Raw genomic sequence first — 16560 nt, forward strand, 5'->3', positions numbered from 1 at the left:
AATCCCCAGAAAGTAAATGAATTCCAATAAGTTTCCCTTATGCACAAAACCCCTAAAATAATTTGCTTTTCGACGTTCACATTTATTTGAATATTGGCATTTGAGAATAAAATGCGTTAGTGCTTGGAGGTTAATTACTCCTCACAAGTTTTCTCCAACAACTTTTTGCAGTGTGCTCACCACGTAGTCGAGTCTTTTGCCAGACGTCTTCTCAGCTCAATGACACATCGCCGTCGGGTTGAACTGTCAAAGAGTATATTGTGCATATTTGTTCGTGGGATGTACGGGCGACAGTAGGACCGTGCGTTCAGCCTGCACTTGCATCCGTTTCGGTCTTTGTGTTTCATGGATTTCTTATCGGGTCGTATTCTAGCAAATACCCACGTTGGGAGCACGAAAATTTCCACTGTCCGACCGTCAAGCCGCCGCAGTGACTGTGAAGAATATCAGTGAAGCTGCACCGGAAGTGTAAGTGAATTAGTTCGCCGTCGCGCAAGGTAGTGAGAAATTCCGGCTGGAATTATGTGAAGAGTGTCGACGTGCCGGGGAAGGAACGTGCACCAGACCAGAAAAACAAGTCAAGACTTCGCGCAAGACAATCGACAGCCGGAGGTCACGGTCAAACTCGTGCTATGATGAGCCGTTCGGTTTTGAGTTCTTCCGCCGCGACGACGGCAACGACAGGGTCAGCTGCCGCAACCCCAAGGCCACCGCCCCGTCGCAGGTCGCAGTCGATCCAGCCATCCAGCCAGCCGAGGAACACCAGCTACGGCGTCCATGCGCCCCGACTCTCTCTGTTCGAGTCGCGATCCGTAAGTCGAATGTTCACCTGTTTTTGCCCCGCTTGCGCCCTATTTGTTATGCTCGAGCTTTGTTTACAGACATTTAAGGGCTCGTGGGAATCCCACTACTCCCAGGTGCATGGGAAAAACAAGTTTTCAATGGGAAAAATCCCCCGTTGGGTGGCTAATTTTGGGCTGACATCAGGTGCTCACACTTCCATTTTTGCTGATAAGACCACGACGAGCTTTATCTTCTGATAAGCGTTCGACGAAAAAGGTGTTGTGATTATTCGCGAGTTTTTCCTTTCTGTTGTTGGCGGAGATAATGGCCCAGATTGGAGGCTTCCGGACTCTGGGTATTCGATTCTGTTAAGTGTCTCGTTGGACAATGTGTAAACAAGTCGGTGGAAGGCCTGAAGAATAGCACCTGGCCGGCTGCCTAGTCATCCCTCCGCGAAAAAGCTCATGCACGTAGGACGTTCTTCCCCCACAGCTAATATCGCTTGCAAGCGCTGTTGGGGCGATGCAATAAAAGTGCGATAAGATAGCATCTTGCCAAGTGAATTTTCCACTCCATACAAACATCGCTTTGTTCTCTGAAAGTCGCGATTGGACGCGGGGCCGGGCTGCCCATTATTAAGTCATCTCTGCATCGCCGCAACAGGTGTTAGGTCGCCACGCGCTTGTATTTGCCTGCTAATTGCCCGTTTAATAAACGAGAGCGTGTAACCGCTATTTTCGGGTTTAGATTCTAAGGAGCGCATAGAGCGGCGTAACAAAACAAGGCTTGGAGTGTTGCTTATTAGCGCTAAGTGCTTGAAGATTGGCTTCTAGTTGTGGGGAGATGAGCAGAAGTAGCGATTTGAATGAAAGCTTAAAATATGCTGCAGACAATTAGTGTCTCCGAAATTCGGTCAATATAATTAGGGAAGTCCCGACAGCCGGTTGAGATCATAAAGTGATTTTTTATCGTTAGGGAAGTAACTATGCATAATTGTAAAAGAAAAAAACTGGAATCAATTCAGCGAATCTGTTGTTTCTGGTTGCGAGTGGTTACGATGGCAAATCTTAATGATGTGTTCGCATTTGGTGGTTTCACATTTGAAATGGTGTGTGCCATTCGAGAATAATGGCACTGACGATAGTTAGTCCGAAATAGTAGATAAAGTGGAAGGAATTGCCTGTATCTTAACTCTGGAGGGATGGTCATCGTAACTTTTCCGGTGTAAAGATCGCGGCCTAATTATACTAGGTCTCAGAAAAGTATCGGCGTCCCACTTCGACTTGTTTAAAAGGCTACGGAATTTAATTGTCAATGCTAGATATTAGCAAACTTGGCTCGCCCCATGCGCATGAGGTGGCCTTAATATTGCCTTTTCATCAGGGCTATATTTCTGAAATGAGAAAGGGTAATAACATCTCTTCGGGGCTAAGTGGCTTTGGTGCGTCTTCTATCTGGAATTTGTGGGCTAGCAACCTGAATCTTGACTGCTACTGGAACTTCAACAACACTTCGTATAGTGTCTTACCTTATGGCGGACGGTGATTGGTTTCTGGAATGTGCGTATTCACTATGGAGTTGACGTACTTTCAACTACAAGAAATGTTATAGGATTGAATCCTAGTACCACTTCAGTATAATATATTTTAACATTTTTACCATCTACGAAAAGAAGTGCAAACTTGAACCATTGTCACCATTTGTGGTAAGGATTTCAGGTGAGCTCAACTAACAGTTAGGCAAATTGCGAAGGTTGTATATGCTTTGTAATTGTGATCTTCGAGCATTCAATAACGGTGATAAAACCTTTGCAGTAACAACCCTAACAGGGAGTTTGTGGTCCTCAATCCTGGGTATCTCCCTTACCAACTCTCAGGTGCTCTCCTGACACTGGAAAACCTCGAACAGTCATCACAAGTCAATTCTCCTACAAAGCAAATCAGTTAAAGTCCAAACAGGTTTCAAAATTGCCAGAAACACACTAAAAAATATAATTGGAAATATGTAACCACAGGACATCGTTGAAGGCTCCGCCCACATTATTCAAGAGAAAATCAAATTTGCAACATTTAAGACCTAGAGAGGCACTAAACCCAAGGCTTGGTGGGATGCGGACCTAAAACCATGCCTTTCAGAAAAAATGAGTGCCTTAAGGGCCTTCAGACAGGTGTCTAACTTCAGGAACTTCCTCAGAACATGGAATGCCTTAGAAAACTGGGGGAAAGAAATTAAGAAAGCCAAAAAGAAACATTGGTAGGTAGATCGTCCATAAATTAGTTTCTGATTCAAGTGTCCATTGCTAAGTGTCAAGGGAAAATAGTGAAGGCTGTTACATTGGCCATCAATAAGGCCTATGAGAGAGTTGACCTCAGAACCTTGGCCAATAATATGAGAATGAATAAAATCCCAGCTGACATCTACATTTAGGTGTTGAGATTTTTTGATGTTGCTCCTGATGCTGGATGAATGGTCTGCTACAGTTAAAAATGGAGCAAACTTTTCAATTTCAATTCACTCTCCATAACAAAATACATGAATTAGTCCATATCTACAAATATGCTGATGATTTTCTGTTACTAGCAGCACATAAAGATAATCAATATGTCAACAAACTTCTGCAGGACCAAGTCAACATTTTCCTTAACGAATGTGGTGCGCTTAGCTTACCGGTTAATCTGGACAAGTCCAGCGTAATCACTTTAAAAAAAAAAACAGAATCGCACCATGTCATATTTTGGTCAATCAAACCAGGCTTAGTCAAAGTAAAAAAAATAATAGAAGGATAATAACCTCTGTCAATTAAACATCACATTATCAATATGATCGGAAAGGCAATAAGAGCGTCAAGAATTGTCAACTTCTCCATAGGCTTCTCCTGGTGCCTCAAACCCAAAAAGCGGTTAAACTATTTCAAGCAGTGGTGGACCGGTTTTCGATTACGCTGCCACTTCTACTGTTGGATCATCCAAATATCTAGACAATAAAGTAGATTCTATAGTTGCCACTCAGTTCAAACGGTAACCAAATCAGCACCTTTCCAGGTTGCCCATGCCCTTGGTAATGAGCCACCACACAAATTTAGAAAAAACTTCTTAGCAGCCAAAGAGTTGATTAGGCTTAAAAGAACTTCACCATCCTCTTATAAACTAGTGACAGAAAACTCGTCTGCCAACAATGGCCTCTCGAAAGTTTATAAATGTTTCAGGGAAGTTTTTGACCCTCATGGTATTTCACGAGTGTCATTGCTCAATAAGAAGGCTGGAAGTCTGGAATGGGCCAAATAAGACAGCTGGGGAAACCAAACATGAATGAATGGTAAAAGTGCAAAACAAATTAAACTAGTCCGGCAGAAATAGTTTCATGCTTTATGCCACCGATGTAGCAACAACAAAAGAAGCCACGAGTTTTGCTGTAGTCTCATCATCTCCCCGTAGAAAGGTAGGCTATAGAATGAGTGATGACGGCCCTCTCGGTTGAACTCATGGGTATCAAGCAGGCTACACTGCTGGCCAAAAATATAGCTTAGGGGAAAGTAGTCATTACAATAGACTCTCAAAAAGCCTGCACACTGCTCAAAAACCAAAAGTCCAACCATCCAGTCATATGGAAGATCATCAGCGAAATTGAGAATTCGAACATCCAAGAGATAAAAATCATATGGGTTGCTTCAAAAAGTGGAATCCATCTAAATGGAATGACGCACCATGCGGCGAAAGGGGTCATCTATAGTGGGTCCCATCTAATAACCACACTTGCTGAGAATGATATATTATGGCATCTTCAAAACAGGATCAACGAGGATTGGCAGTTAGAGTATCAAGAAATCTCTAGAAGAAAAGGCAGGGTTTTTGCTAGCTTCTTCCCCACACTGACTGTGAAACTACCAGAATCCATTGATTCGCAAACAGCTCCCACAATCAAGACCCTCAACAGACTCTATTCAAATGAATATGGCGAAGTGGGTTTATTGGAAAGCATCGACAGGTCTGGAAAACTTTATAGAGTTGATTATCTAGTAGAAAAATACAAAAATGAGTAGAAATATAGACTTACAAATTTAGTTATGAATAACGCATAAGCCATGGCAAGTATGTGATTGGACTTAAAAACTAATAATGAGAGTGAAGAAGGTATATTGACAAGGATTTCAATACTATTGGTAAAAAGAAGCGAGAGCGTGTCATTGCATGACACGCTCTTGCTTCTTTCAAAGTAAAAAAAATTGGTGTTCCATTTCAACGTTTTGTGTAAAACCAAACCTTATTAAAATCGGTTTACTGTCTGTCCGTCTGTATGTCTGTCTGTCTTTTTTTATGGATGAAGGTGGAAATCTTACAAAGACACTACCGCGCCAGGTTGTAGCAGTGTGTGGGATTTTCACCCGCTAAAACTACTACCACTTTCTCCTTCCTTCCCCGCAGAGCATTACTTCCCGGGTGGACTGCGCCTCAAGCGATAAAACCCTCCGTTCTTCGCGTCCTCTTCGCGCGCTCCGTTTTTCCAATTGCTCCTGTACACTTTTGATTGCTGAGTTCGCCGTACAGCAGTTTCCCTCCGACTTCAGCATTTCCCCGACGATGTTCTGTGGCCCTTCCTCTTTGAGTAAAATTGTGGACAGTGGAACATAACATGCTCCGGGTCCTCAGGTGTGCAAGCACATTCAGGACAAAAGGGGCAATCATCCAGCCTGAATTGGTGCAGATACTTCCTGCAATCACCATGTCCTGAAAGGAATTAAGTCAGATGATAGTGTCGCTGGATCCACTCCTGAATGCGGGGAATCAAAGTATGGGTACAATGATCCCCCTGCGAGTCATCCCATCGTTGCTGCCGTTGCTCCAGCGACTCTCGCCTTGCCGCCTTTCGGTATTCTGCATCCTTTCCAGGTGGATTCATTTTCCTTTTCTCGTACAGGCAGCATGTCTCACTTGCCAGAATGTCTATTGGAATCATTCCCGAAATAACACACGCTGCGTCGCCTGATATTATTCTGAAGGCGTTGCACGCCACTAAGCGGTAAATCGTATTTACCCTCCTCCGATTACTTTCACACGCTAGGGCTTCCTCTCAAACTGGTGCCGCGTATACGCGAGCGAACCACTCCGGCCACAAGTAATCTGCGACTGTATCTTGGCCATCCAATGTTAGGCATCATCCGCGCTAATGATACGCTGGTATTTGTCTATTTCTCAGAGGCATAGTGCAGGTGTCCCTTGAAGTTGATTTTAGCGTCAATCGTTATCCCCAGGTATTTGATAACCGGTTTCGAAGTGATGATGTGACCACCAACACAAATATGAACCGTATTCCTCCTCCTACGGTTGATAATCAAGACCGCCTTCGTCTTTTGTTTCGGAACGCTGAACCAGCTGCTGAGCCATATCCAGCACCGCTTTTATGGCGCTAATGGTTTCGTTAGCGTTCACTTCAACGTCTTCAGATTGTTTCGCGACGACAACCACAGCTAAATCATCTGCGAACCCGCTTATCGTGGCCTCCTTTGGCACGAGAAGGACAAGGACCCCATTGTACATCACGCTCCACAGAAGAGGACCCAACACTGAGTCCTGTGTTACTCCTGCGGTGACAGTGTACTGCTTGGATCCTTCATCCGTATCGTACCAAAGTGTCCTCTCCGAGAGGTAACTTTCCGGGAGCTTAGTGAACTTTTTATCCACTCCCAGCTAGCGGAATTAAACGCATTTTTGATGCCCAACGTCACCACGGCATTTATTAGATGACATCGCGTCTCGAGCCAGCTTCAAAACAACGTCTACGGCGTCGATCGTTGAGTGGGCTTGTCGAAACCCAAATTGTCGCTCTAATAGTCGATCCTTATATTCAATGATAGGGAGCAGTCTATTGTATATGCGCCTTTGGAGCACCTTTCCTATCGTGTCGATGAGGCAAATCGGGTGGTATGATGATGGATGTCTTGAGTGCTTATTCGGCTTCGGGAGCAAAACTGGCTTTTGCCTCTTCTACCGATCAGGGAAAACTCCTTCCACCATGCGTGTTTCAAATACGCTGATAACCCAGTCGGGCCTGGTCTTAATATCGAGTTTAGGAGCTTTATTGAGAACAGCATCCAGACCGGGTGCTTTGTTATCACCAATTCTCCGGCAAATTTGTGCAAGTTGCTCCTCAGTTACCGCAAGTATGGTGTAGACCTCCAATGCTTGTTTGTGTTCTTTGCGTTCCCCTTTATTCGGGATGGTGCAAGTGGTTAGAGCACTGGGCTGTCGTAGCAGAAGGCAGCGGTTCAAATCTCACTGGCGGCAGGGAGATTTGTTATCGCGGCTGTATGTCAGATACCAGTCGACTCAGCTGTGAAGGAGTACCTGAGTCAAATCAGGGTAATAATCTCGGGCGAACGCAATGCTGACCACATTGCCTCCTACAGTATACTGTAGTGTACCGTAACGGTCTTGAATCAAGTCAAGGCGCTGATCCAATATGGATTGTTGCGGCAACGATTATTATTATTTATCCGCGAGGAAGGGCGCCATCATGATATCGAGAAGAAGATGCGGGCAGGTTAGTTGTGGTGCTCGCCTTCCCATATTTTTCATAACCACCCTGTAAGCTGTTCCCCAGGGGCTTTGGTCTGTGTCTGCACAAAGTTCCTTGAAACATTCTCGCTCGCTAGCCTGCTTAAGCCTCTCAACGGTTCACATATACTTGTCGTTTCTCGTCGAAGTCCGGTCTTCCTCTAGACCGTTGGCAGATCCTTCTAGCTCGAAAAGATGCATCCCGCAACTCCGCGATCCATTCATTCAACCAATAGTTTGAGCGCCTTTTTGCGAGGACCCGCCGCCTCGGCATAGCAGCGTCGCATGCTCTCGTTATGCGTAACATCTTTTGCTCTACATTTTCTGTAGCCGCACTACCGGTATTGTGGCCTCTCAATAGCGTCTCTATGAATGCATCCTGTTTAAACTTTTTGACAGACCAGCCCTGGTTTGCAGCTTCGCGGGAACGCACATCGCCGCATGGTCCATATTCGATCTGGAGGAAAATTGCTTGGTGGTCGCTAAGAGCATAATGCTCACTGACAAATCATGCCATTCTCCTCGCCAATGTCGTATGCACATATGTCAGGTCGACTATTGAGCCCGACCCTGTCCCACGAAAAGTGGAACCATTTCCCGTATTTGCAAGCACCAAGTCTAGCTCTGCGAAAGCCTTGAGCAGGATACGGCCCCTGGTTCGTAGTCCGACTGCCCGAATCCACGGTCCACGCGTTGAAATCATCCGCTATGGTCTTGGCGTTTCTACTCCTTGCATCCGAGACTAGCATACCTAGCATTTTTTTCAAATTCTACTATCGTCGTACTTGCAGGAGCATAGCAACTGTATATGTAGATACTAGCTATTTTTGCCCTGACGAATGCAACTTCTGGAATCTCCATCACTTTTTGACTTGCCATAGTCACCAGTACATTTCGCCGCCTTATGGGCCACATTCCAGGCAATTAAAGCAGCGCTTGAGGGACACCTGTTTCCTGAGTCGGCAATCTGCCCAACCTGCTTTTAACTTAGCAGCCGCCAGCAGTTTGAACGCTGCTTCAGTTGGTAAGCTTATAGTTGCCGTTTGCGTACCTCTCTATGCCTTAATCAGTCCTCTGATTGCGGAATCTTGCAAACCAATTGCTTTTCTAAGGCGTCGTGGATATCCTCCTTGGTCATGATTTCATCAATATCCTTACATTGTATAACAATGTCCTGCTTTCTGGCCCGTACTTGTGCTTTTTATTCTAAAGACTTCCCTACATTGCCGAGGAAATTTTCAATCGTTTTGCCTGGAGACTTCTTCTGTTCTGATTCGGCTGACGTTTTCCCCAAACTCCAGCAGTGCAGGATCGGATTTGACTTTCCTGCGGCTATCGACATAAGTCATTTCATCTTTTCTGAAGATGATAATTAATTCGGGCCGTAATCTTCTTTTATGTGTCGCATTTTTCTTTCCGCCAACCTTGGTGGCTATGCTTCCTTGGTTCCTTTTTGGAGCTTTACCTCCCTTGGGTCGAATGGAGCCGATTGGAGCCGACGCCGCAGTTTCCACGATTTTGCTAACTTTATTTGCTTTCCCCTTTGCCGGTGAGAAGCCTTTTTGCTGATCGCGTACTGCGATGATCCGAAAAAATCGTCCGTGTTCTTTCTACTCCTCTTCTCAAGCTTACCGCCCTTTGGGTTTAGAGGGGGTGTCACCTGTGTTGCGTGGGTGACGCTTGATTTCTTCGTGTATTTTTTTCGTCCTTGGCATACTGTACAGTACACGAATTGCTCGAACTCAGGGGTTGTAAATCTTTTTCACCAAATATAGAAATAAAAGGTCTCGATTAGTACTTTCCAAAGCCGGTCTTAATTTTGACATTTGTTGGAAAGGTGGGGCGTGCAGGGGTTCTCTTCTCGGAAACTACCCAACCGAAAAATCTGAAAAAAAAACAAGAGGCTGCCACTATATGGTACCTACTTTCCGAAATACCCTCCATACCGATATCTGCTCAAATTAATTTGTCGCTCCTTCCATCAATTAATAAAAATTGTACATTTAAATAAGTATTTTTTATAACTGATTCATTTTAAACAATCAAATTTGAATTTAATCAATAACCTTGGTCATTATAGGTACATCTTAAGTTGAATATGTAATATCTAAACAATCCCATGATTATTATCTATCACAATTTGGATTATGTGCTAGTCTTCAGTACGTTCGCGCTATACCCCCGCAGCTTAACGGTGAAATGGGTTTGAATGTACTCGCAGTTCTTTCAAAATTATTATCAGGTGAGATAGATTCATCTGTGCAAACTGGCTTGTGTAAACAAAAATGAATGTTTAGAAATGAGATCTACACAGACTTCATGGACGTATGCGATACAGTTTGACGGGGATTTGAATGTCGAAATTCAGGGTTAAGTTTAGAGTGTTTGAACGGTAGCTTGAGGCCTAACAAAACGTTTATTGCTAATTTGGCTTGAAGATTGCCAAGGAGCGCTCCTAAATCCTTACAACAGCATTGAATATGCCTGGATTTTGAAATGAAACCGCAAATAACATACGAGTATACCTCCCCTTTCCCATTTCAAAGATTAGGTTTTTTTCAAGGGCCTCATGTAATATTTACAATTTTTACATGTGTTTCCGAAAAGTAAGAGTAATCTTTGAAAAAATCCTACGTATCATATCTAAAATAAGTGATGATATCATAAGAAACGGGGGAAAACGTATTCACTCATATTTTACATAGTTTTCAGTATTTGCGGAGCTAGAAACAACTGGCCTTCGCATTAACTGTTTGCCTCAAGCTCCTGAGCGTGTCAGTGGTAAATGTATCTTTCTATAGTCAACATTTTACAATTAAACTGCGAATAAAATGGTTGAAAACATTTCGGAGATAGAGATTATTGCCTGCAATTGACCCTCTGCACTATTTACCGTGTCTAATGAATGTTCACACCTCATTTAGGTATGAAAAAATTGCACGTCAGTTGACCCCATTTACCTGTACAAAGCGATAATTCGAAAGAAAACATTTCACTGATAAGAAATCCGCTGCGGAAGAAGTGCGCAGTTATTAACTTGAACTTTCCCAATTTAGCAGGGGCCGCATGCTAGCGTGCGGGGTATCCGTACCGCACAGTGAATTTGTTTAACTAATTGTTTACAAATTGTCTTCTGAGCGAAAAAATTGGCTTAATCAAAGTAGAGCGCTCAGGCGAGAGGTTATTGGAGGTGATTAGTGATTGATTTTATTGGAATGTGAATCCGCTGAAATGTTGGAAGCTTGGGCTGAGAAAATCTACCGCAGTTCCGCACTCAGGAAAACGCGATTCGTAGTGCATGTTTTCGGTGCGGATAGTAGCTGGCAAGTTGGATTGGTGGCATAAATATGTAAATAGCACTAGCTTCCACCGAATATAATTAGCATATGAGAGAGGTGTCGAAAACGTGATTAGCGGTTGTTATGGGATTGAGGCTTATTACGGGTTTGGGTTTGTTTATAAATAATGAGTCAAGAGCAAGAGAGCTTTTATGTAGGTCAGTGTGGATTCTATCGCCACAGAATTAGATTATATGATAACCCTTACCAGGCCGGGGATTTAAAATTTTACTCATGGAATCTGCAACTGTTCATTTAAATTGAATTTAAAAAAAATACTGACAAATTCCGCAATTACGTATCTATTTTAAGCAGAAATGGTCCAAGCCCAAAGAGATAGACCTTATTCGATTTTTGTTGTCTTATTTCGCTTTCTATTGGCGTTTGATTTACAATTGAAATGTAAACGATGAGGATCCGAAAAACTGAGAAGTAGTTCTTCCAGCTTGACGTCATACGATTGATATGATTTGACTGAAAAATCTCAGCCTACGTCCAATTCCAATTTAATTAGATTAAATTGATACTCTCGGTGTGTGGCAATGCGTATAGACACGACTTTGGGACGTTAAATCTCAATGTTAAGTGGAATGCTTCGTAAAGTAAGAGCAATTTGCGAAGTATGAACCTTAGTTGTATATGCATGAGAAATGCTTGCTTTGATTGGTCTAGGCGCGTTTCATGTAATGGATGGGAAATGAATGTTTTCGTCCTGTACCTTTATACATAGTTAGAACATGATAGATATGCGATCCATTGTACAAAAAAAAAAGAAATTGAAGAATTTTGAATTATGCTACTTTCGTTTTCTGTATTATCCAAGTATGGTCAGGTAATACAGTCTTACGTATTAGGTGCGCTACTAATTTCTCGCTGTCTTTTTGTATAAAAATCCAAATTTATTGTGAAAAAATAGAAACATTTATGGGGGTCATCCCGTGTGAAGAGCCTTTTTTTCGCTTTTTATGGTTTTGTTTGTAAAACAAAACCTTATTAAAATCGGTTTACTGTCTGTCTGTCCGCCTGTCTGTCCGTCACACGCATTTTTCTCGGAGACGGTTATAGCGATTGACACCAAATTTGGTAGAAAGGTGGGAACTATGAACGCTCACGCATATAGTGAGTTACATCCTCTTACGACGATTTTAAGGGGGGGTCCCCATACATGCAAAAGGGGGGTGTAAATTTTTTTTTTCATCAAATATAGTCATGTGGGGTCTCAAATTAAAGGTCTCGGTTAGTACTTTTCGAAGTCGGTATTAGTTTTGACTTTTGCTGAAAAGGTGGGGGGTGCGGGGGGTTGAAAGTGGTCATTTTTTTAACGAACCCATTCTCAGGAACTACCCAACCGAACAATCTGGAAAAAATCAGGAGGCTGCCACTATATGGTGCCTAGGCTCCGAAATACCCTCCATATCGATACCTGTTCAAATAAAGTTAATAATAGTATATTACTATAATTTTTAGTAATTGACAGGAAAACCCCCCTTAAGTTCACCCTAGAATCACAAAATTTTGCAGCAATGTAGGCTATAGTATAGATCATGATTCTGCCAAATTTGGTGAAAATCGCACTATTACTAACAAAGTTGTACTAGGTCAAATCTGCGCTCCTCTGCAAATTCAAGACTATGAATGTCAATATCACTTCAAAGTGGCTATTTTCACATAATATATGCATATTTTACGTGCTGCATGCTAATGGAACAAATGCACACCCAAATCTCTTTATAAAAGAAATACACAAAACCTTTCATACCTGAAGCGTCTAGCTTCCGGTTCCCCGACTTGTTTAGAATTTTTTTGTGAGGAACTGGATAAAGATGCAAATACGAGTTTTTAACCATATATTTAATAATACCTTGAGCATGCCCATAGCATAGTTCATTATTGAAATACAGAGCAATTTGTACGCGCATCTCCAAAAAAAGGTGTTTTTCTACTGCCACGCTAGAGGGCGCTGCGACCATCTTAAAGAAAAAAGTAAACGGCATTTTAACGTGCGGACTCAACTACAGTCCGCAAACTAGGATTATTAAAAAATATTAAAAGCCAAATTTTTGGTGCCGTGTCAAACTTTTTTTTTTGTGACTTTCGATGTTTTTTCAACGCTTCTTTAGTGAATAAAAAAAACTACCGAATGAATGGCAATTATTCGTTTGTTTGACGACAATGGTAATTATCCGTTTTGCTTGCGGACAGTAGAAATATGTTCTGAAAAAGTCGTGATAATTTCAAAGAATTTCGTTGAATAGATTTTGGGCTATGGTGGCAGAAGGTTTTCAATATGCAGTTTCGAGAAAACGCATTTAAAAAGTAGAAAGTGATTTTTAGCCATAAAATCTTAACTGAACATTAATCCGCTATACCTACAGTCTGTTACATAAGAGCGTAGTCACTGTTAAATAATAACAACAATTGATTTTTCGAAAATTCGCAAATTTATTGATAATTTGGTCGTCAATACTCAATGCAAATACCTCAGTAGCAAGTCCAATCTCCTGCATTGTCAATTATGGCCTGGCATCATCGGGGCATACTAGTTTTTCTGCATATTCTACCGGAAAACACCTCCAAATTTCCCGAATTTGTCGAGAAAGTTGATCAAAATTACATGGCTTGCGTCTGCGAAGCTGCATTTTCATCAGAGCCCACACATTTTGTATGGGATTTGCATCCGGTGACTGAGATGGCCAATCTAAAGTGACAACTCCATTTTGTACCTTCCACTCGCTACACGCTCGACTCCGATGTTTCGGATCGTTGTCCTCTTGAAGGATCCAGCTTTCATATTTCTTGATATACCATTGCTTAGCAGATCGTAACAAAGCCTTTTGATACATTTTATTCATTTTTTCGGCATTTAAATTCTCGGTAAATCTTCTTTTTCTTCAGCCTTTGTCCCGTTCACAAGCGGGGTCGGCTCGTCGTGATCGGCTTCGCCATTTGGCTCTATCGAATGCCTGATCTGGGTGCAATCTCGAGGCTTTAAATTCTCGGTAAATAAGAACAAAGTACCGAAACCTTTGTTTGAGAAGCACCCCCAAACATGGACCTTGAAGGGGTGTTTAACAGTCCGTTGAAGCATCCTATCGGTGGAGGTTGTCCAGGCGTGTTTGATGCCCGGAAATGCCCAGAAGGAGGATTCATCAGAAAAAATTACGTTGCTCCAATCGCGGTCCAAGTTTTCCTTCGCCCATTCCACTCGTTTTTCAATGTGTTTTGCACTCAACATTGGTTTTTCCAAAGTACTGCGATATTTCAGTTTATTGGCAAGCAAGTGCCTGCGAATCGTTCCGTAAGATATGTCAACACCTTTTGGTTTCAATTTCACAGCAGCTCCACGTAAAGTCAAAGTTGGATCTTTCGAGAACAATGCGAGAATCTTTTTTTCGTCTTTTTTTGAAACTTTGCTTGCACTTCGGCGATCAGGTAAATCATCAACGTTACCGACCTGTTTATAGCGATTTATCCACTTGCTAACAAACTGCTTCGACTTTCCCATATATTTCGCAGCAGCAGTTTGCGTTAATTTGGGTCCTTTTTCATGCAAACATAGAAAAATTGTCTCAAAGCGAGATGCGTAAACAGCACTCATTTCGAAAAACCACTCAATTGAAGACTAAATTTGACAGAGAGCTGACTTTTTACAAAAAGCATGAAGGACTGAGGTGCCCTCTATGTCATAGAAAAAGAAACAGGACGCTCTGATTTTTTATCTACGTGTAACAGTGACCACGCTCTTATGTAACAGACTGTAGTTGATAAACCTTAGGTTTCTTCGAGAAACACAAGTACAGTTTTGGCTTTAATTCTTGTCCTTTTACCGAAGTCATTCGAATTCTATTCGGACCGATAAATACTCGCTTTTTTACCGCAATCGACATAAATCAGGCATGTGACTTATTACGTGTTTAATACTATAATTTCCTAACGACTCCGATTATCGAAAAATCAGTTTGCCCAAAAAAAGATTCGATTCCGCGGATCCGAAACACGGGATGGCCCCCTTAAATCATTCAAAGTATTGTTCATCGTTGCGACGATTAGTTCCTTCCTTGAAAATAAGCAGTTGTTCCGTGACTTAAAAGAGCTCATCATTAAATATAGTGTGCGGGAAATAGCTGGAGTAATAGAAAAGCCAAAGTCCACCGTTTATTACGTCATCAAACATTTTAAAGAAAGTGGATCCGTTTATCGGAAAACAGGTAGAGGCCGACCTGCGAAAATTCAGCCAGAATAAACATAAAGACCAATGTTGCGGGACATAAGGAACAATTCGAAGACAACTGCAGTATAGTGACAGTTCATCATCGAACCGTAAAATTTTCTCCATAGGAAGGAATACAGGTCCTATACTCCGAGGAAGAAGCCGCCCCGTTCCCAAAAGAATATTAAAAAACGAATTGAATATACTCAGGAGTTCGTTTATAAGCCAGAAGAGTTTTGGAAAACAGTTTTTTTTGTGACGAGTCGAAATTTAACATGTTCGATTCCGATGGCCCGTAATCGGTATGGAGAAGAGTAGGCTCTGCCTTAGAAGACGATAACACTGTACCAGCAGTTAAACACGACGGTGGCAGCATCATGGTGTGGAGTGTTCTGGCATCTGGCATGGTCCCTATTTATAATCCAGGAAAACCTCACTAAAGTGGGCTTAATATACTAAAGCAGTGCATACCAGTTGGGGTTGCCAGCACATACCAGTTGGGGTTGCCATCAGACATCATGTTCATGACAACGACCAAAAACACACATCCAAGGTCGTTAAGGAATGACTGCTTTACTATATCAAAAATATTTTTCCTCATCCACGTCGAGCCCGGCCTTCAATCCGATAGAGCACTTAGGTGCATACGCCGAAAAGGAGGTCTGAAAAAAGGAGATAAGGAACAAAAAGGATTTAGAATATCACATAAAGGATGTTTTGAGCTCTATTCCTGCGGAAGTCACCGAAAAACTTGTAGGGTCGACGAAAAGAAGACTTTTCGCAGTTTTAAAAGCTAATGGTCACCACACCAAATACTAATTTACTCAATTGTTGACATAAATTTATATTCTTTTTATCAAATTTGAAGTGTCCAAGTTTTTTTGCTGTGCAAAACGGTTTTATAACTATATTTCTGTTGAAAATAACACTAATAACATAATCATAACTGTAAAAAGAAAGAAATTCAAGAATTTATTAAAAAATATCATCGGCCTTTCGAGATATTTGACTTCAAAGTGTATTATCGTAACTGTCCAACATTTTAATTGATTGACGGTATCTAAACAGGATTGTTGATTAGGCAGATCATGTGCCATCGAAGCTTTTAACGATTTCTGCTCGTATTGCGGCCGCTTTTCGCACAGTCCTCGGCTCAGTTGCCTAAGCGGCCTCTTCCCAGTGGTAACACAACAAACACACAGCATTTCGCAGCGTGTATATTCGGTTGAATCGATGACATAGAATCATGACCCAGCAGTTCCCATGGCTTTCTTTTCTTTGGATCGCCTGTCACGATGTGATGAAGAAAACTCTTTCTTTTCGGCTACTGTTTTTGAATCATTTCCAACGATTAAAATTGCCTGGAAATTGACGAAGCAAGCTGCTCCTGCATTTGGCACGGATCCTCATCGAGCAATTCCTCCAATTTCGGGCCTTCGCAGGTTTTTGGCGTTTCTTCACGTGGACAGTTATCAAAACTAGAATCACCGTTTTTAACACGATGGAACCAATCACGGCACGTTGTTTTATCTAAAGCAGCACTTACGTAAATTTTTGTAACTCTCGATGCGCTTCAGCCGCCGTTTTCTTTGAATGAAATAAGAAAATTAACACAAAATCAGACATTTTCACACAAAAAAAATTATATGACGCCACAATGAAATCACTAACGTGTTAA

General features: G+C 42.1%; 1 protein-coding gene across 7 annotated transcripts in view; it reads left to right on the forward strand.

The window, feature by feature from the left end:
* The first annotated feature begins 221 nt into the window (after positions 1-221).
* The window catches only part of LOC119647424 (E3 ubiquitin-protein ligase Nedd-4), a 176152-nt gene continuing 159813 nt past the window's right edge, over positions 222-16560 (forward strand). For 2 of the 7 annotated variants that reach the window (XM_038048326.1, XM_038048323.1), the window contains exon 1: positions 223-812. In XM_038048326.1, the coding sequence (XP_037904254.1) occupies positions 633-812 (180 nt within the window). In that variant the 5' untranslated portion in view covers positions 223-632. Of the gene's footprint in view, positions 813-16560 lie in introns of all 7 variants that reach the window. The other 5 variants (XM_038048331.1, XM_038048332.1, XM_038048324.1 and 2 more) reach the window with 4 other exon arrangements.

This window comes from Hermetia illucens, chromosome 2, assembly GCF_905115235.1.
Source record: "Hermetia illucens chromosome 2, iHerIll2.2.curated.20191125, whole genome shotgun sequence".
Lineage (NCBI taxonomy): Eukaryota > Metazoa > Arthropoda > Insecta > Diptera > Stratiomyidae > Hermetia > Hermetia illucens.